At 47.5% G+C, this 25,987-nt stretch overlaps 1 protein-coding gene across 1 annotated transcript in view; it reads left to right on the forward strand.

The window, feature by feature from the left end:
* Window positions 1-25,987, forward strand: part of col25a1 (collagen type XXV alpha 1 chain) — an 85,800-nt gene continuing 59,813 nt past the window's right edge. The window contains exons 1-2 of the mRNA XM_086104858.1: window positions 1-434; window positions 516-585. Coding sequence (XP_085960984.1) covers window positions 189-434; window positions 516-585 — 316 coding nt within the window. The 5' untranslated portion in view covers window positions 1-188. The remainder of the gene's footprint in view (window positions 435-515; window positions 586-25,987) is intronic.

Below are 25,987 nucleotides of genomic sequence, written 5' to 3' on the forward strand. Positions count from 1 at the left end.
GCCATAACGAGGGTGGGGGCGTGTGTGTTTGTGCGTGTGCGTGGAAAAGCTGCAAGTGCCCACGCCGCCTTGACTTACACGCAATTCCTCAGCGCCTCCTGTCGCGGATCTCGGACGTCTGAGGTGCAACAAGTTTTTCGGCGGTGTACGTGAACGCCTCGCGACCGTCAACCCGCGCCGTGATTCGGATGGAGCGAGGAGCTTCCGCGGGGAACATGGACGAGAAAGTGGCCCCTCGGCGTCGGGCCGCCAGCGTCATACCGTCGCTGTGCTCCGTGGCGTCCATCGCCTTCTGCGTGGTGCTCAGCATCCACGCAGCAGACGTCAGGCGCCGGCTGGCTGGCTTGGAGCGCGGTGTGGACGCGTCGACGCGCGCACCGGCCGACGATTTGGATGCGTTGATTGCGCAAAAAGTCAACGAGATGCTCTCCCAGGTGAGATCGAGCCGCGCGCATGCCCGACTCTCCTCAATGAAGCCGCGCTGACGTCACGGTGTTTTAATCCTTCCCACGCAGCGTTCTTATGAGCAATTTGTCAAGATACGGAGCGCTCGGCAAGCATCACCTGAATGCAACTGTCCTCCAGGTGAGCCACACGCGGCGCGTGGGAGTGAATGGGGAGTGGTGCGTTCAAGGACGCGGCGGATGTTGCCGCGTGTTTGGCAGGTCCGCCGTGACGGATGCGCACAGCTGAGATGGAGCGAGCGGCCTAAACATAGACGTGCTGAGTGGCTGGCACACTTGCGATGTTGTGAAACGCGGGCAACACATGAGCTTCCCGCTTGCCGCCGGTAGATGGAATCATTTGTTCCCTCTGATTTGTGTCCAGTATTTTCAAATTCGGTTTTTGGATTGGCAGCTCAACATAGTCTCACAGTACATACGTGCAGCAGTAAATAAAAAAAAAAAATACTTCAACTTGCATGACGCAACCATGCACCAGTATAATTTTGATTCAGATGCCAATAAAAGTGTAGAGCCATGACTGGCATTTTCCTTAATTTCTCAGTGAGCAACGTATGCATTTTAAATTTCAAATGCAAGGTGGACAGTTTTCTGCTGGTTTCGCCTAAATTCGGCAAGAGTGCTTTGCGTCCATTGCGAAGTCTGCAGGCTTTAACCTTAAAGTGGACCACGTCCACCCCTTGAGGCCAAAGCAATTTAGATGCCCTCTCGGCGGGAAGTGCCATAATGGCGTCATGGATTGAAGTCATAAGTGAGTTTCAAGTCTTAACGCTAACCTTTGAAAGAAGTCCCAAGTTACTGTGTCCCCACCAAATTTCATGCAAGTCGAGTCAAGTGATTACTTGGGTCACGCAAGTTGTAAATAATAAAATTATGATTAGTCACAACAGAAATTAGAAGGATAATTGATTTCCGGTGATCATGACACAAAAAGTATATTATGGCTACAAATCAAATGCACATTTATACCTCTAAAAATTGAACAAATAACATCTTAAGAGTTTTTATGAGTTCCAGGCTCTTCCTGTGATGATAAAACGTCTGTCAACATCAGACGTAAAACTAGATATGTTTTTTTTGGTGCCCGTCTGTTTCTGAAATCTGTTTGTGTGTGTAAACGGGTGAGTGAGAGGTATTAAGTGTATCGGTTGTCACTTGGTGAAGTTGAGTCAAGTTGATGTGCAATGGTTTGACGGGGCCCTGCCACATCAAATATGGCGATCATGCTTAGAAACAAAGAATTACTCAAAGTGTAATCCATGTTAAAATCACGATTGCTTTTTTTAAAAAATAGTATACTTTCAAGATGACACTCTAATTGGTGTGGTGTCTAATCGATGGCTTTATTGGCTTCTCCATTACGTTCGGAGCCGTAACATGTAGTTCATATTTGACCGGCTATTGGTGAGCTAAACTGTCAAGCTAATAGCTATCTTAGCGTCAAAGTTCACACAGCTACCTTTACCTGCATCTGGCTTTCTTCTAATGATTACTAATTGTCAAATGTACTTTGTAAACAGAATGACTGAGTTCAAGTTACATTCAAGGCGAATCTCAGTCACAAATTTGGCCACTCAAATGTGACTCGAGTCAAGTCATGTGACTCGAGTTGCCCAACTTTGATAATTAGCTAGTGCAAGGTAACGCTGAGCAGACAATAGAGGCGGGGGCGGCAGCCAGCTGCTTCTGCTTAAGACCAGTCACCTCATGAGACGCCCACGCCTTGAAATTCTCGGGTCAGCACGCGTCAATTGATTCGCCATCGGAGTTGAGCAAGTCAAGCTGAGCATGCGGTGCTTTCAAGTTCATCCCGATGACTCATCACAAGCTATACTTGCTCTAATTCTCCATTTGAAAGCTCGAAATAGCCTTTTTTTTTTTTCTCTGAAAGCGAAAGCGGCGGCCGCGGCTCTTTTGAAAGGGCGGCACACTTTCCCGCTTTGCTTTTATGGCGTGTGTGGAACCTGAGGGCAAAATGCTGAATGGAGAGCAACAAATTAAACCAAATATCTTAGAGCGCTTCTTCTCACGTGTCCATCAACATTTACTGTCCAGCTAGGTTGACTTGCTGTGTGGAAGCAAGTCCACAGCAACAACAAAAAAAATCTATTCCTGACTGGGGGGGCCTTGATGGAGGTTTGCCCTCGACCAAGTGCCATTCTAGTGTTGCACTCAGTGATTCATTCAAGTGCAGTCTTTGTCGTGTGACGTGGGTGTCATCGCCACCCCCTGCCGCCCCCAATGCCTCTCTGACCAAGCCGGGCTGAGGTTGCAGGGGGTTTAAAGCGACCACAAAAGCCAGCTCATAGACCCTCAGTGCCATCCCACCGGTGCCCTTTGACCCCATGACTGAGACCTCCTTTGAGTTCCCTTCTCGAGCCCACACTGCGATTCGCCGGCACTTTCAGAGACCTTCTTGAACGTGTGGAACAGTCGCTCTTTGTTTTCATACGGGGAATTTTTCTGCGATTGGCAATCGTATTCTTTCATTTGAACTGGCTTGATTGCTTCTTGGAACACCAACTCGTCCTCTTCCTCGTTGAGGAAGATGGCTGGCAGCTGTGTAAGCCGCGCTAAAATCGGGATGTCAACGTGCTAGAAGTGCCGGGATTTTTGACCGGGCAAATGGTTTGGATGCCTGGGTCAGATTTTCCAAAATTGGAATTGGAGTATGAACACAGCTTAAGTGTTGTTCGGGTATTTGGTGCCCTCCAAAGGTACTGGAAGGGCAACGTGCAATTCCTTGTTGCCTACTGAAGACATTTGGGTTTCCGATCAAAAGATGAATATTAGACAAATGTTTAGAATTTCAGCTTTTATTTCATGCTATTTAGGGCTAGTTGTGTTCAACAATTCAGGACGCATCATCCTTTTGTTTGAACCCAACCACTTTTCAAGTGGGCAAACGTATTGCATACGTGCGATAACCGCATCACGCCTGCGACACACTGACTTCCCCAAACTGTTCATTGGAATTGTTTTTCCAGGCCTTTACTACAGCCTCTTTCAGTTCTTGTAGCTTTCTGGGGGAGTGGGGGGGGGGGGGGGGGTCTCTCCCTTCAAGCTCCAGGAGGTGAAATATCACGTTCCAATACTTTTGCTCACGCGAAAAGTGGACGGCTCCGAACAAGAGGTACTCTGTTCCGAGTTGTTTAACACACTTAAGTGCAAATACCGTGAAATAAAAGCGCTGACCCGAAACCCAAATGTCTCCAGTTTGCAACAAAAGTCAAGGAATTGATGCTGCCGTTCCAATACTTTTGGAGGGGACTATATGTAGGCATTCTGTGCCGGAAGGGTCCGGCTCACTGGCAATGTCTTCACGTATTGAACGTGTCAGTTGGGTCATGTCGCTCATTTGGATGTTGTGTACTTAGCGTACGCACGCATTCCAGCTCGGGTCGTGCGCTTGGCCAAGCTCCCGCTCCCTCGCGGAGAAAGCCGGCCCTGTCAGGAGCCTGAGGAGAAGAGTGTGTGCTGATGTGTGAAGCGACAAGGGGGCCCCGGTGAATCTCGACCTCGTCTGCTGCCGGGTGTAAATATGGCTGCCGCCGCAGCAGGTGTGGTGAGCCCACTTTCACCCCCGCGGCTGCAGGGACACCGTCCTAGAGGAGTCAATATTTGCGCTCGCCATCAAAGCCGAGCCTGTTGATGCATGAAAACACAACTTGTGCCGCGTTCCAGGGGATGTGCACTGGAAAATTCATTGTAATGGCGATGTTCCATACAACCCCCCCCCCCCCCCCCCCCCCCGCCCCCAGGATGATACCAGTACGAGTATTCACTGTTTGAGTACTCACCAATGCCAAGTACTCTTGATTGAAACAAATTCCATCCAACACGATGACAAAAAAAAAAGGTCTGCGAAGACATTTCTTCAGATGTTGACTCACCAATGTGCCAAACTGCCACGCTATAGCGCCAACTACTGTCGAGGAGGATTTACTAATTTTTGTCACGGACCACGTTGTAATTATTGTTTCCGTTGGAGGGCCGTGATGACTGAAACTGTATAAAAGTCAAGAAGAACGTGTTATTCAATTATTGTTTAAGTAACTGTATTGAGGGGTTTGGTAACAAGAAAATGTCATTGATTGATAACATGAAAATTTGGTACAGATTTTAGCAGGCATCATGCAAGTTGTCAACTTTGATTTGCTTTTGCGGGCCACTTAAAATGATGTGGAGGGCCACATCATGCCCCCGGGCCTTGAGTTTGATACTTGGCATAATGTGTCTTGGGACAGTATAGGCACTGGACTCCCTTCAAGACTCAACTCTCTTTTTCCCCTTCTTTAGTAAGCAGCAGTAGAACATAGGTTCGTTTCACCAAAAACTCTGTTCTCTGACCAAAAAGCAGAGAAAACAAGATTTTAAAAATTATTATTTTAAAAATTATTATGTTGACGTCGGCTTTAAATCGCATGTTGTTGTGGACTTTTAAAGCGTTTTGAGGCAGTCAATTCATGTTTTTTTTGGGGGGGGGGGGAATTCCACAAAAATGGCAGCCACTTAGGTCGCTAACTGTCACAATTTTTCCAAGTGAATGTTGCAGTTGACCGTGTGTGCTTGTGCAGTCCACCCACTGCAAGCCATAATCCTCTTCACCTTTCTAACAACACTCCCCACTCTCATCTTTGTGTCCTCTCGGCAAGTGTGTGGAAAAACACTCGCAAGGCTTTGCCGGGGTTTGCATCCCCTTCGTGCGGTCGGCTCATTGAAACCATCCGTTTGCCGGGCATTTCTGCAAATTTGTAGAAGGAGACGCAGAATCCGGACAGCGGGACGCCTCTGGTTGAACGCACCATGAAAGATGACAGTTTGCATATTTAAAAACATTTTTTTTTACCCACCACGAAAGCAGACAGCCAGGCGCACAGAGCAATTGCACCACATCACACATTAGCAGGCGTCTTGCAGTAAACAAGCGGCGAGCACCGCGTCCTTTTTAAAGCCTCCTAACTTCCTTCCGTCGCAGTCCTCCGAGAGGCCGCCCGCCGCACCACGGGGAGCGAGGAAGTCGGCGCGTTTCATTAAGCGACAGTCCCGGAAACAACGCAAGCTCTGTTAGAGAGGGGGTGTGGGTGGAGGAGGGGGGAATGACACTTGGAAATAATAATGTGCCAGAAGCTTGTGGCGGAGTGCGTGAGGCCAGACGTCCCGCTGCAGCCTCTCGCAGTTTGCATTTGAAAGCAAAGCTTCTTCTCCGGAGCCAAAACGGCAATTTCGTCAGCCTATAGCCGCATAAAATGGAATGTCTCGATTGCATTCAAGTCGAGTAGTAGCCTGCTCGCTTTTGACAATGTTATCTTCCCTTTTTTTTTTTCTATTTTCTAAAGAGGCTGTAATCACCCATTTGGAAGCACTTCCTTCCAATTAATGACATTTTATGGTGTGTCAACACTGTGGTTGAGGCCTGGTTTAAGACTTGAAGGCACAAAGGCGCTTTTGTTAACACTCGCTTTCATGTTGGCGCACAACAATAGCAACGGGCGTATTAGCTCAACTCTTTTTGTATCCAGTATTTGGGAAAAGCTTCACGGACTGATTGATTACGATCATAGCGCCGATTGGCGTCCGACGGCAGTGAATTATGCTGCTGCAGGGGGCTGTAGACGGCGATTGAATGAATCCCCACAGACAGGTGCATGTCTACACCACCTCCGCAAAGGGGGAGGGGTGCGGGGGGGCTTCTGGGGGGGAGGTGAGGAATGGATATTCTCGAAGGTGAGAGTGTTGAAGATCTGCTCAAAGACGGTGGCAGCGAAACAGAAAACAGATGACTCTGGGTCGATGGAACGGGGGTAGGGTGGGCTTTTACGGCGGTTTTTTTGCACTGTGCTGAAAGGCCTCCTTCTGTTCTTTGTCGGTGTTTACCCTCGAGGGGTGTCGGTGGGTTATGGCTACCATGATCTGCTCGGTGCACTTGGGACGATGGTGTCGCCACCTGTTTACCTGTCAACGCGTCCCTCGAAATGTCCTCTGGCCTTACAATTGATGTTACGGGCCTTTCATCGTCATGGTTCAGCCTTGCCCAAATCTTGTTTTGTAGGAGAAAAAGAATTGAACTGTATTCAGCCCGATTTATGAAAGACATAGAAAAACTGAATTCAGACATTTATTTGTAAACGTCCGACATGCTGAAAGTCAATTGCTGAAAAACGTGCAAAGAGTGATCACTTAAATTGTGGAGATATCGTGTTCAATAGTTTTTTTGTGGGTCTGTCATTGCCGCTGTAGAGCGCCTCGTTGTCAAGGCCTATGTACTTCAGTCAGTGTAAACGCTTTTTCATCCAAGGGCTGCATACAGAAAAACGGCAAGATATAAGGGCCACTTTGATTTTTTTTTTAACTTATTAAACACGGTAAAAGCAATCAAATATTCGTGCAATTATATATTGCTGATTTAATGTCGTTATTTGGAAAAACTGCTATGGCAAGGCTTTCTGTCAAAGGTGATCAGGCAAATAGATACAATTACTATTATTATTTTTTTGCAGTGGGGTGTGGGTGACCCGCATCTTTGTAACCGATATTGTAAACCCGCCTGAGCAGCAGCTGAATCGCATCTCCACATTCACAACCAAAATGAGAGCAAGCACCCCATACTGGAGGACAACGAATATGATTATGGTGACAAATTGGAACTTAACACGAAACAGAAAGTGCAGAAAAACATTTTTGTTTCTGACACTAAATTATCTTTATTCCCCACAATGTTGCGAAAAGAAATCCTGCTCCTGTTTCAGCTGTGAATGCATTTGTGTCATAATAGTAGGAGTTGTAGGACCCACAATTCACATCCCCCAACTTTTTGGACAGCTCCACTTCTAACACTTCCCCAGTAGTACCATTAAAAAAAATATATAGAATATAATCGCGGACCATGTCAGTTGTTATTTTTAGTATACGCTGCGGGCCGCTAAAACTGGACAGCGGGTCATAAGTGGCCCCCCGGACCATCGTTTGGACATCTCTAATCGCATACACTTTTTCGTCACTCCGACGGGAAGTTACATGGCGGCATGAGAAAGAGGCTGCTAGACAAAGTAGCATCCATTTATCCGGGCGGTAGAGGAGCTATTTGATTGCATCCGTGCAGGCAGCAGACGGACGTCTGAGGCGTGTTTTGATGAGCCCCCCCACCCCCCCTGAGCTTTGCCCATCGCTCGACACCCCCGCCAAACCCTTGAGGCTCTCACGGAGATGCCGAAGATACTGCTACATGACATCAGTGGTGACAAATAAAAAGCAGCGGTGGCGACCGCTCTCTTGTTTATGGTCTGGTCCCTCAGAGTGGACCGGGCCTTTGACCTCAGGGAACTTTTGTCTGTCTTGCGAGGGAGCCGACAGAACGACAGGCGGGATTAAAATAAAAACATCAGAGAGGAAACTTGAGATTTCAGCCCATCTGTTGCGACGCTTACAATTCCACGACGGAGAGGAGTCGACGAGTATTTAAATAGTGACCGTTTCAACCGGACCTTGACGCCTTGGCGCAAAACCAGAATTGGCGTTTGACAAAGCGCGCAACCTTTTCAATTGTCTCGTGAACTCGCTGCACTCCATCGTTCCGCTGTCAAAATGAGTTCTTTTATGATGACTGACTTCTTTGAGCCACTGCATGCATGTCACGGTCATGAAATGGCCTGAAATAGGCAAACGCCAAAGGGAGGCCAGTGTTTCTGTTTCGACCCAAGCGTCGCTGCTTGTCACGGACACGTTACTTTGCCGAGAAGTCGTGGCGGTCAAAAAAGTTGGCCCGCCACATGCGCAAAGCAGTTCATGCAAGCGTGTCTTGCGGCTCTAGGGACAGTCCGGCACTTTTCCACCTACGGGCCAAAACACACTTTAGTGCCGTGGGACTGATGGACGCCAATTGCTGAGCAACTTTTTCTCCGGTTTTAAGGCTTGCGGTGAAATCTTTACAACGTGGAAACGAACGCAGCGTGGTGTCATCCGTACGGCTTCCGTGCTCTTAGATGTAACATGGTAACTCTTTTTTTTTTTTTTTTTTTTTTTTTTTTTTTACAGTCTGGCAGCTGCTCTGGGAGCCCCATAGTCAAATGTAATCCGAGACCTGACAATGCGGTTGTGATTGGTGACAATTGTTAAGTCAAACCGGAACGGTGGGATCGGCTGAGGTGCACAACTGGCTGATCCACCACTTGGGGCAATCAGGAAAGGGACCATCACGGAAATGGATATCGTAAGGCCAATTGGGTCAGTCGGCTGCGCCCACTTCTCCCAAATTGGTCAAGATGATTGATGAATTGAACAGTCACCTATCGGGCGTCCCACAGTCAACATGGCCGCTCCACCTGTTCACAAATGCCGCTCCCAAATGCAAATATCGTCCCATATTTGAACCCCTTTTGGGCTTTGCGCGTGCATGACTCACTTCATGACGGGCCTGATTTTCTTGGCTTTAATTTTGTTCCTTTCTCAATCCGATTGCGTAACGCCACCTTGACAGCATCCAACATTCATTCATTCATTTTCCGATCCGCTTTATCCTCAGAAGGGTCGCGGCGTGCTGGAGCCTATCCCACGTGTCTTCAGGTAGTAGGCGGGGGACACCCTGAACCAGTTGCCAGCCAATCGCAGGGCACATAGAGACGAACAACCATCCGCGCTCACACTCACACCTAGGGACAATTTAGAGCATCAAACCCATTTTCGCCACGGGCCACATTTTAGTTACCATTTCCCTTGGAGGGCCATTATGACTGAAATCATATGAAGAAGTCAGGAATAACAGTTTATTCAACTATTGTTTAAGTTACTTTCATGAGGTGTTTTGCAACAAGAAAATGCTTACAATGTCTCTTATTTATTACATTTGAGAATGTGAAATTTTGGTCCATATTTTAGCAAGCATCATGGAAGTTGCGGTGTTTGATTCGCTTTCGCGGGCCACATAAAATGATGTGGCAGGCCAGATCTGGCCACCGGGCCTTGACTTTGACACCTGTGATTTAGAGTGTTCAATCAGCCTGCCATGCATGTTTTTGGAATGTGGGAGGAAACCAGAGTACCTGGAGAAAACCCACGCAGGCCTGGGGAGAACATGCAAACTCCACACAGGGAGGCCAGAGCTGGAATTGAACCTGGTACCTCTGCACTGTTAGGTCGACGTTCTAACCACTGGCCCACCGGGCCGCCAAGCATCCAACACAAGTTTCAAATTGCTTAAAAAGGTAATTCTGTGTCCCCCCTAAATTGAGAAAAGCTTTCCAATGGGCGGCCGCCAACGAGGAATGGACAGCTGGGAACACGCGAGCCACAAACGGTAGCCCCCCCCCCCCCCCCCCATGTCTCCTCATCGTTTTAAGCAAGACCAACGCCGCAGTCCAAACTAAGCCCCGATACGATTATATTGGCTGCTAATCTGACTGTGTCAGCGGACGTGCGAGGGTTTGAACGTCGCACTACACTGTCTGAGATACATGATCTTGAAACTAGGGCAGATTATTCATTATCCCATGGCAGTTTACAACCCATGTAAAAAAAAAAAAAAAAAAAAATGGATTTGTGGATGTTCACTTGCAAAGTACACAATGTCCACTTTACTGTACGCGCGGCACGTAATGGGCTTCTGTATTTCCACGCCAAGTGGCATCATCCCACTGCGAAATCCTCACGCGAAGCGTGCAAATATTGACATCCCGCACGATTAAATTGATCCCAAGGGAGCTTTCAAGCACGCTGTCACAAGTTCAGATCAATCTGGCAGCAAAGCATTCACACATTTATCATCGGAACGTAACAGATAACAGAGACGAGTTTGTTGCTTCGTTGAAAAAAAATAAATGACAATCCCGATGCCCTCGTTTCTACTTTCAAGTGGAGGAGTGCAGTCGGACTGTAAGCGCGCTTGTCGGACGGGGCTTATGTTACAGGCGGCTGCCCACCCACATTTCCTGGCAGCTTGAGGTGTCCAAACTCAAACGGACGCCAACCGCTAGCACAAACCCTCGCCCAGAGGCTTAGTCAAAAAAAACAAAAAATCAATCTATGGCAGAAACGAGTGCCACCTAACAATTACACAACCCCCGTCGACTAGGAAGCCTGGAAAAATATGCATGCGCATCATTGCAATTATATCACGAAGAATCGACGATAAGGGTGTCTTCCATTCTTAATTCCAGATTGCTCATGTTGGGCATGGCGCTTTCAGATTTTGATCACCGCGGCAACACGTCGTTGCGGAAAGCCCGGTGAAAGGCCGACATTGTCCGCATTCCAATGATTGGTCCCATTGTGTGACGACATGTTTGATGGCGGAGGGTCCGGCTTGTCATGTCTGCGAGGCGGTGTGTTTGTTGATTGACGACAGGAGGCCTTTATGAGCGGCCCCGCTCTAGTTTTAGCGACTGGCGTGGCGGTCGCCTCTCTTGACAGGATCCTGCGGGTAGTCGCCCGGGGTGACGGATCGTGACAACTGTCATATTTTTCAAAATGCTGCTGGTGTGGGAATGCTGGCGCGGCTTCCGGTCTAGTGCTGTCGATGATGTTATGAAACTCGAGCCACGTTTGAATTCGCCTCGCAGTGCCTCGTAATAATGTGATGAATGGCATCCTTCTTGTTGCCGTGGCAACTCCAGATCGGCCATCCAAACTCAATGGTACTTTGCGAAGATTGACTGTTCGTGATCGTCTGCAGCATTTGTAAAAACTACACCATGAGCTTAAGTTTCATATGAAAAAAAATATATATACAGTGTGTATATATATATATATATATATATATATATATATACCGTATTGGCCAGAATATAAAATGGCCCTGACTATAAGACGACCCCCTCTTTTTCAAGACTCAAGTTTGAAAAAAGACTTTTTGAAAATAATTACAGTACATCTGAAACAAATGATTATAACAATATATTTGAGAGAAAAAGTATGTAATTTTGCCTCATTCAAATCTTAATATCTGAACATTTAAATATGTAAACTAAAGTGCAATCCCATTTGTAAATGAATGGCTTCTGGTTTTTGAACTGTAAATGACATCATAATTCTCCTCAGCTGCCGGTTAACCTGGCCGATATTTTTTCCAGATTGTCGCTACGTTTCTCCATTTTCTGTTATCTCTTCTGTTATTTTCTTCTCTTTTCTTTCTTACCGCTATTTTTTATTTTTCTTCTTCGTGCGACCGATATTTTTATTTTTATTCGTGGCAGGGGTTCACTTTGGCCTGGGGAGTCAAGTTCAGCATTCGCTTCATTCGCAATCTAGCGTCGTGAATGGGTATAATGTCTCGACCCCGAATATAAGACGACCCCCACTTTTTCAGTCTCATTTCAATGCAAAAAACACAGTCTTATATTCGGCCAATACGGTGTGTGTGTGTGTGTGTAGTACAGTATTTTATGATGAGCACCTAAAAAGGCATCGAAAAGCCTGCATTACAAATAAATTCAGGAAGAAAAAAAAAATTGGTGACCGCCAGTGCTTTCATCCTGTGGTGAGGCAAAGTGATCCTCCCGTGATGGTATTTATTTTTTTTGCACAAGAAGCCACCTTGTCCTGCGCTTCTGAAGTCACTCACCCTCATCTTTTTCATCATCGCCGCAGCAGACAACCGCCTTGATTTACGAGCGAATGGAGTTGTGTTACCGCTGCTCCCCCCTCCCCCTGGATCCGCATCACAGGCGCCGAGAGGGTCAAGATGAACGCTCGGCACGCTGAGTCGGCCGTTCTTCGCACCTGTTATTTAGTGCCGCCATAAACTCGTCTTTAATCGAGCGCTCCATCAAAATCTTACCTTGCCGAATATACACAGAGTGCCTAGCTCACCGGTCACGTGTTGCGCTGACAACGAGAGCGCAGGTGTTATTGAAACGGTCGATTGTAATGGACCAGCCGGGACCTTTTTTCCTCATCTGCAATAACATCACTCAGGAATAATGTATTCCAACTTGATTCAAACCACTCGATCAGTTGGAAAGGGGAAGTTCTCATCTCCCAAAAAGTCCTCGCGCGCCACAAACGGCCGTTTATTATTGTTGAACTGCGCTTGTCAAGCTTCCACTTGTGTGGCCCTTTGGTGCCTTCCACTTCTGCAAAAACAAACAAGATGTCTCGCTGGCAAGTGGCTCCCTTGATCTGCTAAATAAAGAGCGGCGGCAGCAGGCGCGCTTGTTATTCTAGTTTGAGAGGAATGCTAAATTTTGTTTTTACAGCAAGAATTTCAAGTATGGTCCCTTGCCGCTCTCAAATGAGCTCCCGGTGGAGCAGCCGTACAGGTGATCCTCGGGAACACGAATACCTCCGCTGTGACATGCACCGAAGTTTTGATTCTAATTAAAATGATTCGGATCACCCCCGAGTGGCACTCCTAACATTTTCCAAGAGCGCACAGGGTGAAAATGAAGTGTAAAAGCTCCTTTTTTTTTTTTTTAAGTCCGGAGCGTTCCCCCTTGATAATGGGCTGATTTGCTGATGGAACCGTGGCGAGCCACGCAGGTACCGCGCCATGAGAATAGGGTCCTAATTTTAGCCGGAACAATTTGCGCCTCTTGTCTGAAGCTGTTCGTCACTTGATTTTTAATTTGACGAGGAAGCGGCATGAAGTTTTAATTAAGGCAAATAAAGGCCTTAAGAGCCCCGGCAGGCTGTTTTTAAAAAATAATTCCAGACCACAATAATAGAGAGTTGAACTGACGTGAACTGTTACAGCGGCATTTAGTCAGAGTCATTTCCTGGGGCGTTTTTCCTCATGACTGCTGCTTCCTCACCGTTTTCACCTCATCCGAGAGGCTTCGGGCCTTCGTCTGTGAGGCGGCAAACAAAAGCAATCATTCCCATGTGATTTACGGGCATACCGAGGGCCCACCAACAGTGGTCCTGAAAACGGGAGAGACAAATTTGGGGCCGGAGCGGTACAAGCCATCGGCTCGGAACGCCGCAGAGGCAGCCGACCTTTGATTGACGACTTTTCAGCTCCCACATGTGACGGTGGCCGCTGAAGTTAGAAGGCCAGGATGTAAATCACGCCTTCGACGCTTGCATGTGGCCTGAGGGCCTTAAGACGGAGGGCACTTCAATTACTTTTTGTGTGTGTGCGTGTGCGTGTGTGCATGCACATGTTCCAGGAGGTCAGCGGCTTCATTCAACATCCAAAACAAGCATGCGCCGTTTCTGTTTGTGTCACCTCGTGCTGCGTGTGGAAAGCCGGCCGGCTGCTCTGATTCAATCCAGTCGGCCTGTAAAGTGTTATAATTGATGCCAGAGAGCAAAGCGCACGAACGACGTGACTTTAACTGCGTTGCAGTCAACCAGTAGGCTTGTCATTAAAGTTGACATTTACTTGTCTGCATTCAATGCATTTTTACAACCCTGGCAAAGGTGTGCGAAATGCTTCATTGTTGGATGCCAAAAGGGGGCAAATGAGTCCAAAGTCAGCTTGAGGTGGGGGGAGCGGAAAAAAGAATTCCAAAACTCCTTAATGGATCCCAAGCATGGCGGGCCTACCCATCATAAACACGCAACAATGTGAAAAGATGGGCTTGAAGGTCCTCCTTGAAAGCCATTTGGCCTGTTTAAATGAAATGTGTAAACGTTTGTCATGAATATGAGCTTCTCTAGTGGTTTTGTGGCTCCAATATTGGAACGTTTTGGTTTTTTTTTTTAAGTTTCTTCTTAAGAATGATAAATACATACATACTTAAAAACAAGGGGGAAACCAATATTACAGTTGTTCTGCGTTGATTTGCTTAGCGTCTGCACACTTTCCAGTCATTTAATGGGAACAACAAGTCTGGGTCTTTTATGGATCTTTCTGGGGGCCCTTTTAGTGGCCAATTTACCAAATGAAGTCAAATGTCATATTAATTTTATGCCAACTAAAGCTTGACATCTTGACAACGATACCAATTTGTGTTTGATTTTCCGCATTAACGGCAAGGAGAGAGTTGCCCAAACATCTCCCAGGCATCCAAATCCTCCTCATTTCACATCACGTTGTCCAAAACCTCCACTTGGTTGTCCGGATCCTCGCTTTGCCCCGACCTCTTCCTCGTGTTCTTAGGGCCAACAAAGACGTTCGTCTTGAAGAGTCGAGTCACGCCGCGTGTCGCTGCAACTCACTGACTCACGCGCGCTGACTCAAAAAAAAAAAAAAAAAGAGGCCAACGGGAGAATTGGCGGCGCAATGAGGCCAAGGTTGAAGCAACCTTACGTTACTCGACGCCGCTCTGAAGATAGCACGACGGCTCCTGCCCGTTTTGATTTTCTGATGGACAGCGTTTACTCCGTTGATTTAAAAAAAAGTATAAAAGAAGCACAATGCCTTTAATTTTTTATTTTTGATGTATTATGTTCAAGGCGGCCCGGTGGTCTAGTGGTTAGCACATCAACCTCAGAGTGCAGAGGCCGTGGGTTCGATGCCGGCTGCGGCCTTCCTGTGTGGAGTTTGCATGTTCTCCCCGGGCCTGCGTGGTTTTTCTCCGGGTACTCCGGTTTCCTCCCACACTCCAAAAACATGCATGGCAGGATGATTGAACACTCCAAATTGTCAAAGTGTGAGTGTGAGCGCAGATGGTTGTTGGTCTCTGTGTGCCCTTCGATTGGCTGGCAACCAGTTCAGGTTGCCTGAAGACAGCCGGGATCGGCTCCAGCACCCCCCGCGAATGAATGAATTATGTTCAGTTCATGAATTAAGAAGTGAAATACTCGTGCATGCATGCTACAATTTACTCTTCTCATTGTGGGCTGAGCGTTTGGTCATCAATGCGAGTTTTGCAGCACAGCGTCTCGGTGAAAGGTAGTCAGCGCGTGAAAGAATGCACAGCGGGATGTGATCACGCTGCGGAAGCTGGGGGTCGAAGGTCACCACTCTCAAATAGACCCCCGGCCGGCGTACGAGCGGCCCGGCGGCTCACGAGGCTTTGAAACGGGACCCGCGGATTGTGGACCGGGGTGTCGGCGTGCCGAGACCCGCCGGAAGATCCCAGTTGTCGCGTCAGGTGTCGGCTATTTCGGAGACGACGAAGGACGAGTTGGCGAGTGTGCAAGCGGTCCCCGCGCCGCGGAGGGAACGACAATCTCAGCTTGTTGCGTGTCTGCAAGTTTACGCCGAGGATTTGTGACATGGTGCGGTACGAGCGAATGAACAGACGTCACTTTGGCAGAGGGAGCGGCGGAGAACACGGCCGTTATTAAGGAACAAAAGAACGCGCCTCCGTCGCCTTCTTCAAAATAGGCGGAACCAATTTGTTGTCAAAAGTCGCTCAGAGAAGAATCATGAACCTTTCACTGCATGACTGTTTCATTACCTGCTGTGTTTGGCCAGGCAAAAGCAGTGCCCCGTGGTGCTTCATGTAAAATAAAGAGGTTTCCGTTATTCAGCGTCCGCTCACACATCAGATTTATTTGAGGCGATGCCGATGGGAGAGGACAAAAAAAAAAAAAGTTCTCTTTAATGAATGTCTCCAAGCTGCTGGCAGGTTCTCATGGATTATTCACGTTAAGAGAAGACTGGGCTGCTAATTGCTGATCTGCTGAAGGCTCACAGATGCCTCCGCAAACATGTTGATTCCAGGGACGCTTGATTAGGCACATGACGGCTTCAGGATAACCCACTGAACTTTGTTCGAAGTGAGGTCAAATGTGAGCCAAAGGTTAAAAAAGAAAATATATATATATTTTTTTTTCCGTCCATAATCCGTTCCAGAAGGCTGTTCGAAAACCGAAATTGTTCAAAAACCGAAACCACGCTCTTTTTAAAATAAAAATGTTTACTGAACACGTCTGCTCACAATGGAAAGCAACACGAGGAAGGGTCACTTCCTCGTGTAAGGAAGGCGAGAGGAGTCAAATGGTGCATTCAAGCGCGCTCAGTTTGTTCGAGAACCGAAATTTGTTCGTCATCCAAGGCGTAAAAAACTTTTTTGTTGAAAACTGAATTGGTCGAGAACCGAGACATTCGAAAACGGAGGTTTGACTGTATATATACAGCATATACATATGAGAGAGAGAGAATTTATTATTTTTTTCCCCCCCACTCGCAAAGCCAGCTCAATCATGTTTTTGGAGGGGGCTCATTAGCAGCAACTCTGATTTCCAGGCCAGGTCAGTCATGCAGAGATTGCAAAACATTCCAACCTCAAAATGGGGCTTTGTCGCTACTGGTGATTAGAAAGACCACGCCGTCCAAAATTCCGAGCGATGGAATGCTCATTTGGCTGAGGGAAGATACTTGGACGGCGTGGCTTTATTCATGAGCGAAGCGTTTATCACTCGAGAAGCGATTGAGGAAACGCACGGCAGCAGCGACGCGGCACTGCAAATATATACACTGTACGTACTTGACATTAAGAAGGAAAAACCAGTGGCAGATGTGGACAAATGTCATCCTACGTTTTAGCGTGCGGATTTCAAGGTCTCCAAGGCAACTTATGCTTGGCCCTCTAAACCTATCTCACGACAAAATGTTCTGCTGTCATCGGCCATCGGGTTACATTCATCCGCCTCGTTTCTTGAGCATCAGATTTTGAATTTACGGTGCCTCTGTGGCATGTAAACGCTCGCTTGGGAGCGACAAATTCGCCCCTCGCTTTCTCCTGCTTGAGGTTTTGAGCTCCACTTAGCAAAACGGTCTTTTGGTTTTGTGTTTAATGAAAGTTTTCCATTGAATAATTCAATGTGGATAAACACAAGGCTGCGTAGGTGTTTCTTTTGCGGAGACCTACAAAGACCCCAATGGGACGTATATATCTGTCCGTTTGAAAATCCTGGGAATCGTAGCCATCCTTTGCTTTTGGCTCACTTGGGCAGGGTGTCCGCTCGCACTTTTGCGATTCATTAAACGCTTTTCGGTGACCCGGTGAGGTTTTTGCGGGAGGAAACCCAAACCGCAGGCATCCCCACCAGCCGTTCCCATCATCCCTTCCCAATGGGAGATGAGCGAGAAAGTCCTCTCGCTGACACGCTCCGCTGGCTTTCCCAACTTTTTCCCCTCCCTGCGTGCTAAAATCACGCTTATAGTCTATAATGACAAGATATAACTTCCCACCAAAAAAAAAAAATCACCAAAAAATGCGAAAGCTCTCTCCAGCGAGCGTCTTCTATCCCCAGGATCGGGTTTGAATTTTCACGCATCTTTGGCGATTGAATGTTTCACACTGTGAGAAAGCCGAGCGGCTCAGCGGCAACGTCGTTTGACAGCCTCCGTCTTATCTGGTCGAAACCCAATCTCGGAGCCCCTTTGCCACTTCGGAGCCGCTCATTGTGGTCTGCGTTCCGCCCGCCCAAATAAAATGTGCATTGTTGCCTCTTTAGTCTTTGCAAACGACACCCATCGGACACCAGCCGGGGGACTGTTAACAACCAAGTAACGCTGGTCTGACGGTGAACAGCTTGGCGATGGATTCATTCTGCTGTCTCGCCGCATCGGCCGCAGAAGTTCGCGCCTCTCAGTTGGCACTCCGGTATCGCATTTCTTCGCCAGACAACGTAGCCTCATCGGGCTGCACAATTAGCCTGGGGGGGGGGTTTGCTCCTGTAAGTCTACAGGCAGCATCTGCTTGGACTCCTTTGGGACGCAGGGCTAATGAGCTGTAAACCATTTTTGTTGCTTTTCCAAGTTGGCAGCATCCCTCCGACCACTTTTCAGAACCTCGTTGTTGTTACCCCGTGTATGTTTATATTCTGCATCTCATTCTGGGGAATGATCGTCTTTCCCTTGCAAGCAAATCCTCTCCGCTTTGCCAAAAATCCCACCGCCCCCTCGTTCTTCACACTGTTGCGTTGTGTGGTCCCTTAGAGCTCCGCCTCTCGGAGAGTGTCAAAAGATGGGAGCGGCTTTTGGCGGGAAAGCGTTTTCATTTCATCAGCAATCATCGTGTTGCGTCCAAGGCGGCAAGAGACCCTCAACGCCCGTTCGTGATGATAACACGAGCGGCCGTCCGAGCCGTTAACAAGACGCTGGATATGATCTCTTACGTATGTGTGGACGTGTTTTGTGGGGCTCCCGAAAAGCTGAAATCCACTTGCTTCTATCAATGGCTGCAAGTTTGGGTATAAGTTGCACTTTCCCTTTTGTCGATGCCTTCAAAGGTCCAATAATTAAAAATCCTTTTCTGCACAGGACTGATGTATACTTAGTGGAGTACATACTTGTCAACTTGGACGTTTCTCCCGTATTTTATACGTTTTTTTAAAATCATTTCAAATCATGTACGGCGTATTACAACTTTTATACGGGAAAAAAAACAATTGTGAACCGATCTCACAAAGACCATTTTGGCTCAAATCCAGATCGTCTCTCTGCTGGTAGCCAACGACAATGCCGTCGTCGATCGCTACTATCGTCACGGCAAACCAGCAAAAGTAATCCTGAATCGTATATATTTTTTTTCATCGCTGCGTACGGTCGGGTTGATAAAACATGATGTGCCCATGCGCGGTAAGCCGTTGTACGGGTTTTTGTTGCTTTGTAAGGGGAATCGTAATCATTTATAAGGGCGGCTATTAGCCGAGGTTGACGGGTATGAGAGTATTTTGTAGGTGCGATGATACTTGAAACACCAGCGTAACGATATGAGCAAATCGTGTTTGCTTGTTCGACTAGCGATGCCTGTCCACAGAGCACAGAGTATGCATGGAGCATGCACAGCCGTTCATTAGTCATACGAGAGTCCACGAGCTGTACACATGGTGGTGTTGCATCCCCCCTCCGACAGTGGCGGTTCTGGGGGGGGGCCAACGGGGGCCAGTGCCCCTGTAGCACCGATTCTGGCCCCCCCTGTCGCCCCCCCTCCGAGCGCAGATTACGCAGTCGTGCCGAGTCGCCGACGCGAAAGGTGGAACCAAAGCGCGTGATTTAACATTCTAGTCGGACCCTTTAGTGCGCTGCGCCATTTAAAAATGAGCGGGAAAATGAGAAGCAGTCCGCAGAGAAGGAAATTACCACGACACGAGTGCTATTTGCGTGTGTGTGTGTGTGTGCGCGTGTGCGTGCGTGCGTGTGTGCGTGTCTCTGTGTGTGTGAGTGTGCGTGTCTGTGTGTGTATGCGTGTGTGTGTGCGCGCGCGTGTGTGTGTGTGTGTGTGTAACTTTTTTAGTCTCCCTTTTTATTTTAATTTTTATTTAACAGGATCAATATATAAGACATTGCCTTTTAAAATTTGGATAATTATATGCATGTAAAACATCCGCTTCAGTGTATTTGCAATTTTTGTCCCCGGCAGGCTGGTACCATATCATCCCCTGGCTTGAATATTCTCAACAGACGTATTGTTACGCTTGCAGACATTTTAGCCCTCCTAATAATAATAATAATAATAATAATACATTTTATTTATAAGCGCCTTTCAAGACACCCAAGTCTGAAGAAATAAAAAGTCAAATAAGATTTCGAATCTGTCTTTTTAGCCCTGGGTTGAATGTGCCCCCCCATCAAAACCCCTGGCCCCAGCCCGGCCCCCTCAGAGAAATTGATCCAGAACCGCCCCTGCCCTCCGACCAAGACGGCAGTTCAAAAAAAAAAAGAACCTCTACTCTTTCCAGAAGTCGTATTATTAAACGAACCCGCTCGACACAACCAGCAAGAGATTTTGTGTGTCCCTTCTGTGTTTGATGGAATCCACTCCACATTTTTTGCCATCTACTTGCATCAATGCCTCATGAAGCTGCAGGCACCTGGATATAAAAATAGAAGCCTAATGGCCGCCGTGTAATCCCAATTTGGTTTGTTTACTCCCAGTCGGCTATGTAGAATGCAAAACAGTTTTTTTTGTGGGTACCTTTTTTCAGGATCCTATTTGGTTGCTCTTTACTGTTTATACCTGGATGAATGAAGCCCAGATGTGGGCAGTGGAAGCGACTTATTTATTTACTAATGACTTTCCCCACGAAGCCCTCAGAAAAACAGAAATGTCAACCAGTAGATTTTCTTGCAATGAATTCATTGCAAGATCGTTACGGCGGAGGATTTTGCTGAGCATTTGTTCCCCAGACTCCTTACTCAGTGGCCGTTTCTGGTATGCGCGAGATGTGCGGCCGCACAGCGTGCCATTCAAGAGCCGACCGCCGCTGCTCGCACTCCCTCAAGCGATGCGCGCGCTCTCAGTGTTGAGTGGCAACCAATTACAGGGTTGAATTTCCATTCGATTTTGCGCCGCCAAGAAGCGCCGCCAAAGTCATCGTTTCAATGCTGCATCGCGCAAATTTTGATGTGCATCACGTCGGACGTTTGGAATTTCTTTGGACTCCCGAGTTTAAAGTATTGATCGATTCGTTGATTCCTGGAGGCTTCCTCGGGCTTCGGGAATGTTTATGTTGCAGCTGATCATCGCCAGAGATTTCTGTCAGTCTATTTTCTGCTGCTTCTGTGACAGCTGACTGGAATTCTCCTTTTCTTTTTCTTTTTTGTTTTTGTTTTTTGCTCCTCTTCTCTTTGGCCTTTTGGCAAGCCGCAAAACGTGACTATTAGTTGTACTACTTCCAGCGGTGGAACCCTGAGAGTGTTTCAACGCGAGCCGTTCTGCATATTTGACATTTCTCATCACTCAAGTTAACTCGTTTGGAGTTCTTCTCTTCTTTGTCATTGCCTTTGCCAGGAATGGTGCACTTTTTTGGGTAGGAGGGGGGCGGGTGGGGGACTTTGCATACACTGCACTTCCTTAGCTTTTTAAATTCATGACTTTCAAGTCAAAGACCTGCTTTGCAAAATATATCAGAGCCTTGCTGGTGATTTCGAGCCCTGCCGCCACCGCTCAGCACGTATCTTGTTATGCATCAGTAGTCTGATTTAAAAAGGCCGATGCTCACTCGCCTCCCATTTCTCCGGTGCTGCTTACTCGCTGAATCTTTTTCTGCAACACAGCAATTTCTTTGTAAACTTGGAAACGCACATGCTGCTGAAAACGGCGGGGCAGACTTCTTGATGTCTAACCGTGGGCGGGATCGTTGAGGGTTTTACCTCAACGATCCCAAACCGATGACGACGACGACGTCAAGAAGCGATCCAGAGGCCGTGACGATGGGCAGTCTGCTGTTAATCGTTTCTCAAGTCCGGCAATTAACATGTCCAGCTGCTTGGGTGTTACTGTTGAGATAAGGGTTCACTTACTCGTGGCGCCCAACTATGGCACATGAGTAACGATTCACCGTTGCTGTCCATACACGGAACGGAACGTCGTTTAGTTTCGTTTGTTTTTAATGGAAAAATGGCAGGACGGCCCATCTGATCAGAATCAGACCCATCAGAAGCATCTTTATTGGCCAATTATGTAGAACGCACAAGGAATTTGTCTCCGGTAGTAGAGGCTACAGTAGTATTATCAATAACAAGCAACTACGATAAACGAGGAAATGATGAATGCTAAATATCGACAGACTTCCCATCATCTAAGGGGACCATTGTGCAGTAGTGACACCCAATGACAGCTGTGCGATACTGTGCCAAGTATCGAGCAGAGATCAGTGGTGCAATACAATATGATGACGGTTGTGCAGTTGGTGCAGATAATCGTTGCACCATTTTTGAGTGAGTAGGAGCAGTAATTGTAGTGCAACTTTAGGGGTGCAATTATTCAGGAAGTCATTGAGTTGCTTGAAATTGTCTGGTGCTGTGGAATATCGATCAGTGACAATTGCTCAAGTATGGACAGAGCTGGAGCTACAATGATCATTGCGGTAATACTGTCACTGGGGTGTTGCAATACGGGGGTGTTGCAAAAAAAAAATGCAAAGAGCCACGATGGATTTGCGTTACTGTTGAGGGAGTTAATGGCGAGAGGGAAGCAGCTGTCTGCTGAATTTTGGTGTGCATGGATCGGTAGTGCTTGCCTGAGGGGAGTAACTGTAAGAGGTGGTGGGCAGGGTGTGTGTGTGTGTGTGTAGGGGGGGGGGGGGGGGGGGGGGGTCCAGTAGGATTTTCCGTGCCAAATATCTCACACATTTGGGACATGACAGCCATAAGGACGAGCGGTCATCATCCTTTCGCCCATCGCAGGTCATCGTTATCTTCTTGTGCTAATCTGCCAAAGAGCCTCCCCTTTGATCTCCATGCGTACCTGCTCTGGCTTTCTCTGAGGCAGTTAGTTCATGATTTTTTTTTTCCTCTCTTGTGACTCCTCACCACCACCTCTTTCTCCTTTATGGCGGTGGGGTGGCAGAGGTAAACAAACAACTTAGTTCCCCAGCGACAACATAACAGTCAGACCGTGTAGTGAGATGACTTCAAATGGGAAAAAAACTAATCCGAATCAGAATCATCTTTATTGGCCAAGTATGTAGAACACACAAGGAATTTGTCTCCGGTATAACACGCTGCATTAGTATCATCGTAAACAACAAATCATTGAACCATTTTAGAGTAACCAGTAGCAGTATTTGTAGTACAAGAAGAGTGACTACGTCAGTGACTGTTTAAGGAGTTAATGGCTAGAGGGAAGAAGCTGTTTAAGTGTCTACTGGATTTGGTGCGCATGGATCTGTAGCGTCTGCCTGAGGGGAGTAGCTGGAAAAGGTGGTGGGCAGGGTGCGGGGCATCCAGGAGGATTTTCCGTGCCCTTGTCTTGATTCTTGCAGTGTGCAAGTCCTCAAGAGTGGGTAGGGCGGTGCCAACGATTTTTTCGGCCGTCCTAACTGTCCGTTGAAGTCGGATTTTGTCCTTTTTTGTGGCGGCCCCAAACCAAACCGTGATGGAAGAACACAGGATTGATTCGATGACTGCCGTGTAGAACTGTCGTAGCACCTCCTGTGGCAGGCCATGCTTCCTCAGCAACCTCAGGAAGTACATCCTCTGCCGGGCCCTTTTCAGGATGGAGATGGTGTTGACTTCCCACTTCATGTCCTGGGAGACTGTGATTCCCAGGAACTTGAAGGTCTCGACGGTTGACACAGGGCAGTTGGATAGTGTGAGGGGCAACTGTGGAGAAGAATGTTTCCTGAAGTCCAAGATCATCTCTACAGTCTTGAGCGTGTTCAGCCCGAGGTTGTGTCGGCTGCACCAGAGCTCCAGCTGCTCCACTTGTTGGCGGTACGCAGACTCGTCGCCGTCTTTGATGAGACCGATGACCGTGGTGTCGTCTGCGAACTTTATGAGTTTGACAGCTGGATCTGTTGAGGTGCAATCGTTTGTGTAGAGAGAGAAGAGCAGTGGAGAGAGGACACATCCCTGTGGGGCTCCAGTGCTGGTCGTGCGTATTGATGATGTTGTTGCTCCCAGTCTCACCTGTTGTGTCCGTCCCGTCAGGAAGCTGAGGATCCACTGGCAGATCGTAGGGGACACACAGAGGTGGAGAAGTTTGGGGGTGAGGAGTTCCGGGATGATGGTGTTGAACGCAGAGCTGAAATCCACAAACAGAATTAAAAAAACGCAATCATAATTGTTTTGTTTTGGGTTTTTTTAATTGTCACACAGCAGTGGATTCAGTCCATCGCGTAAAGCGACTTCATGTTAAAAACTCCGTGCTGTCAGGAGGCTTAATGTAATCTTCCGTCAGCCATTTTTTTATTTTTCAATGCGTTGTCAGAGATGGATGATTTGTTATGTTATTACCTCCGCATGAAAGTCTTCTCTGTGGAAGGCTGAGTCAAAACACAACAGTTACCAAAGAGAAATGAAATGTCGCCGAGGGTAAAGCATTTTACAAGTGGAGAAATAAATGGGGTCCCGGAAGACTTCTGGACGTTGATCATGTCCGCAAGCGTATGATCTGTTTTCTTCTGAGCAGATCAAGCAACTGCAGTCCATACACGGACTGCGGTTTTATCAGCTACATGATGATCAAACCGGAATTCTTTTGCTTATGGGCGAGTGAGCAGGGGTGAGACGATGGAAGTAATTAGTTTTTTTTTTTTGTTTTTTTTTTTAAGGGCTTTGCTTTTATTAGAACGCGTCTCGCGGCAATTTCATTAGCGTGGTAGCTAAAGCATTGAATTCCCAATTGGAATCGGTTAAAAAAATTTTTTAACTAGCTAGAAGAGAGGATGGGCTTCATCATGTGTAGCCTTCACCCCCCCCCCTTGAGAGTTGTGAACCCAAGTCAAGGTCCCGCTTGCTTACATGCAGCTGTCAGCGCCTGCCAGAACCTTCGGTAACCACTGAATTCAAAACAGCCGTAACTTTTTTTTTTGTGTGTGTCTGAAGCATCTCACCTCGCCGTCTTGGGCATTCGGAAGCACCTGTCTCTGTGACTTTAAAAACAGCCCAGACATCACTTGCTTGTGAGTTTCTCGCGCTTAAGAGAGCCTTGAGGAAGACCAGACGCAGCCGGCGGGGAAGCTTTTTGTCGACGGAAAGCAACAAAGTATTTTCAGCGAGGACGCGTTTCTGTTCAGGCAAACGTCAGCTGTCAGGCAACGGCTTTTCGGCCCGTTTAATCTGAAAAAACAAAGTACAACGGGCAAATGGAGGCAGCCCTCGCTATGGGTTTGACGGGTTCTTCCAGTCCTCTTTTTTTTTTTCCCAGTTTCTTCAATTGTCAAATTCCCTTTTATTCTAATGAGGCGGCCTTCCAACGGAAGAAGCGGTTGCAGATCCCTCCCCGATAAAAAGCAGAGCTGTTCAGAGCTTGTCCACTGATGCTACGATCGCACGCTGATTTAAGACGCATTGCAGACCAGTGAAGTGAATTCCCATAACCGCCTGATTGTTTTTTGTTTTGTTTTTTGCCTTCATCCTTTGCATATGCGGTGCCCGCCGGCAGCATCCCGCCTGTGGCACGTCATGTGACAGCATAACAAGTGAGCTGTGCAACAATTTCCCCATTGTACACTTTGACATGCCTTTTTACCGCTTCCCTGAAGCAAAGGAGACCACAGACAATCACTGAGGAGTCTTGGGTCAATTTATTTTAATACTGGTGCAACCTCAAGGCTGATTCTGCATCCTCGGTGTCTTTGTTGGGTCTCGATTGTAAGTCAAACCATTTTTTTATGTTCACAGCGCAAAGTCGCGAAACTCATTTCAAATCATAATTCAGCATACTGGAAAGCAATGTGGCCTTGGAGCCAAATTATTTGGCCAATCTCAATCTTGCTGCCTTATTAGCCCTGCTCCAATTCCAACTAAGTAAAAGTCCGTGCAGTCAAAGGTCGTGTGGGGAAACTATTGTTGCGGAATTACTGTAGTATGCCTGCAAATTGTGTGCGAGGCTCATTTTCAAAGGGTCTTTCGCGGTCGAGCTTTGGCATGCGGAAGGCCAACAAATGGAGCCCTTGGAGGGGGAAACAAGTTGAGCTTCCACAGTCAACACGGAGAACTTGTTGGCCGCTCAAAAGCTCAGTTGGCGTTCCCAAGCATTCATGCAAACTGTAGAACCTGAGAACAGTGTTGTCTTTACTCGCAGGATGAAATGGGGTAAGGCTGAGGTCCAGCCACCTTTTAGGGGCGGGGTTTAGCCCAGGAACACGCTGGTGTCACTTTGTCAGGTGTAACACAAAAATACTGCGACTGTCTTTGAATTTCTGTTGCTATCTTAATGCGCTTTACAGCTCTACAGTTTAGCACAGGGGTGTCAAATTTATTTCAAATGGTGGGCCACATACGGCCTCGGTAGATGTCA

This window comes from Hippocampus guttulatus, chromosome 2 (assembly GCF_054856545.1).
Source record: "Hippocampus guttulatus isolate MCC_2025c chromosome 2, RoL_Hgut_1.0, whole genome shotgun sequence".
NCBI lineage: Eukaryota > Metazoa > Chordata > Actinopteri > Syngnathiformes > Syngnathidae > Hippocampus > Hippocampus guttulatus.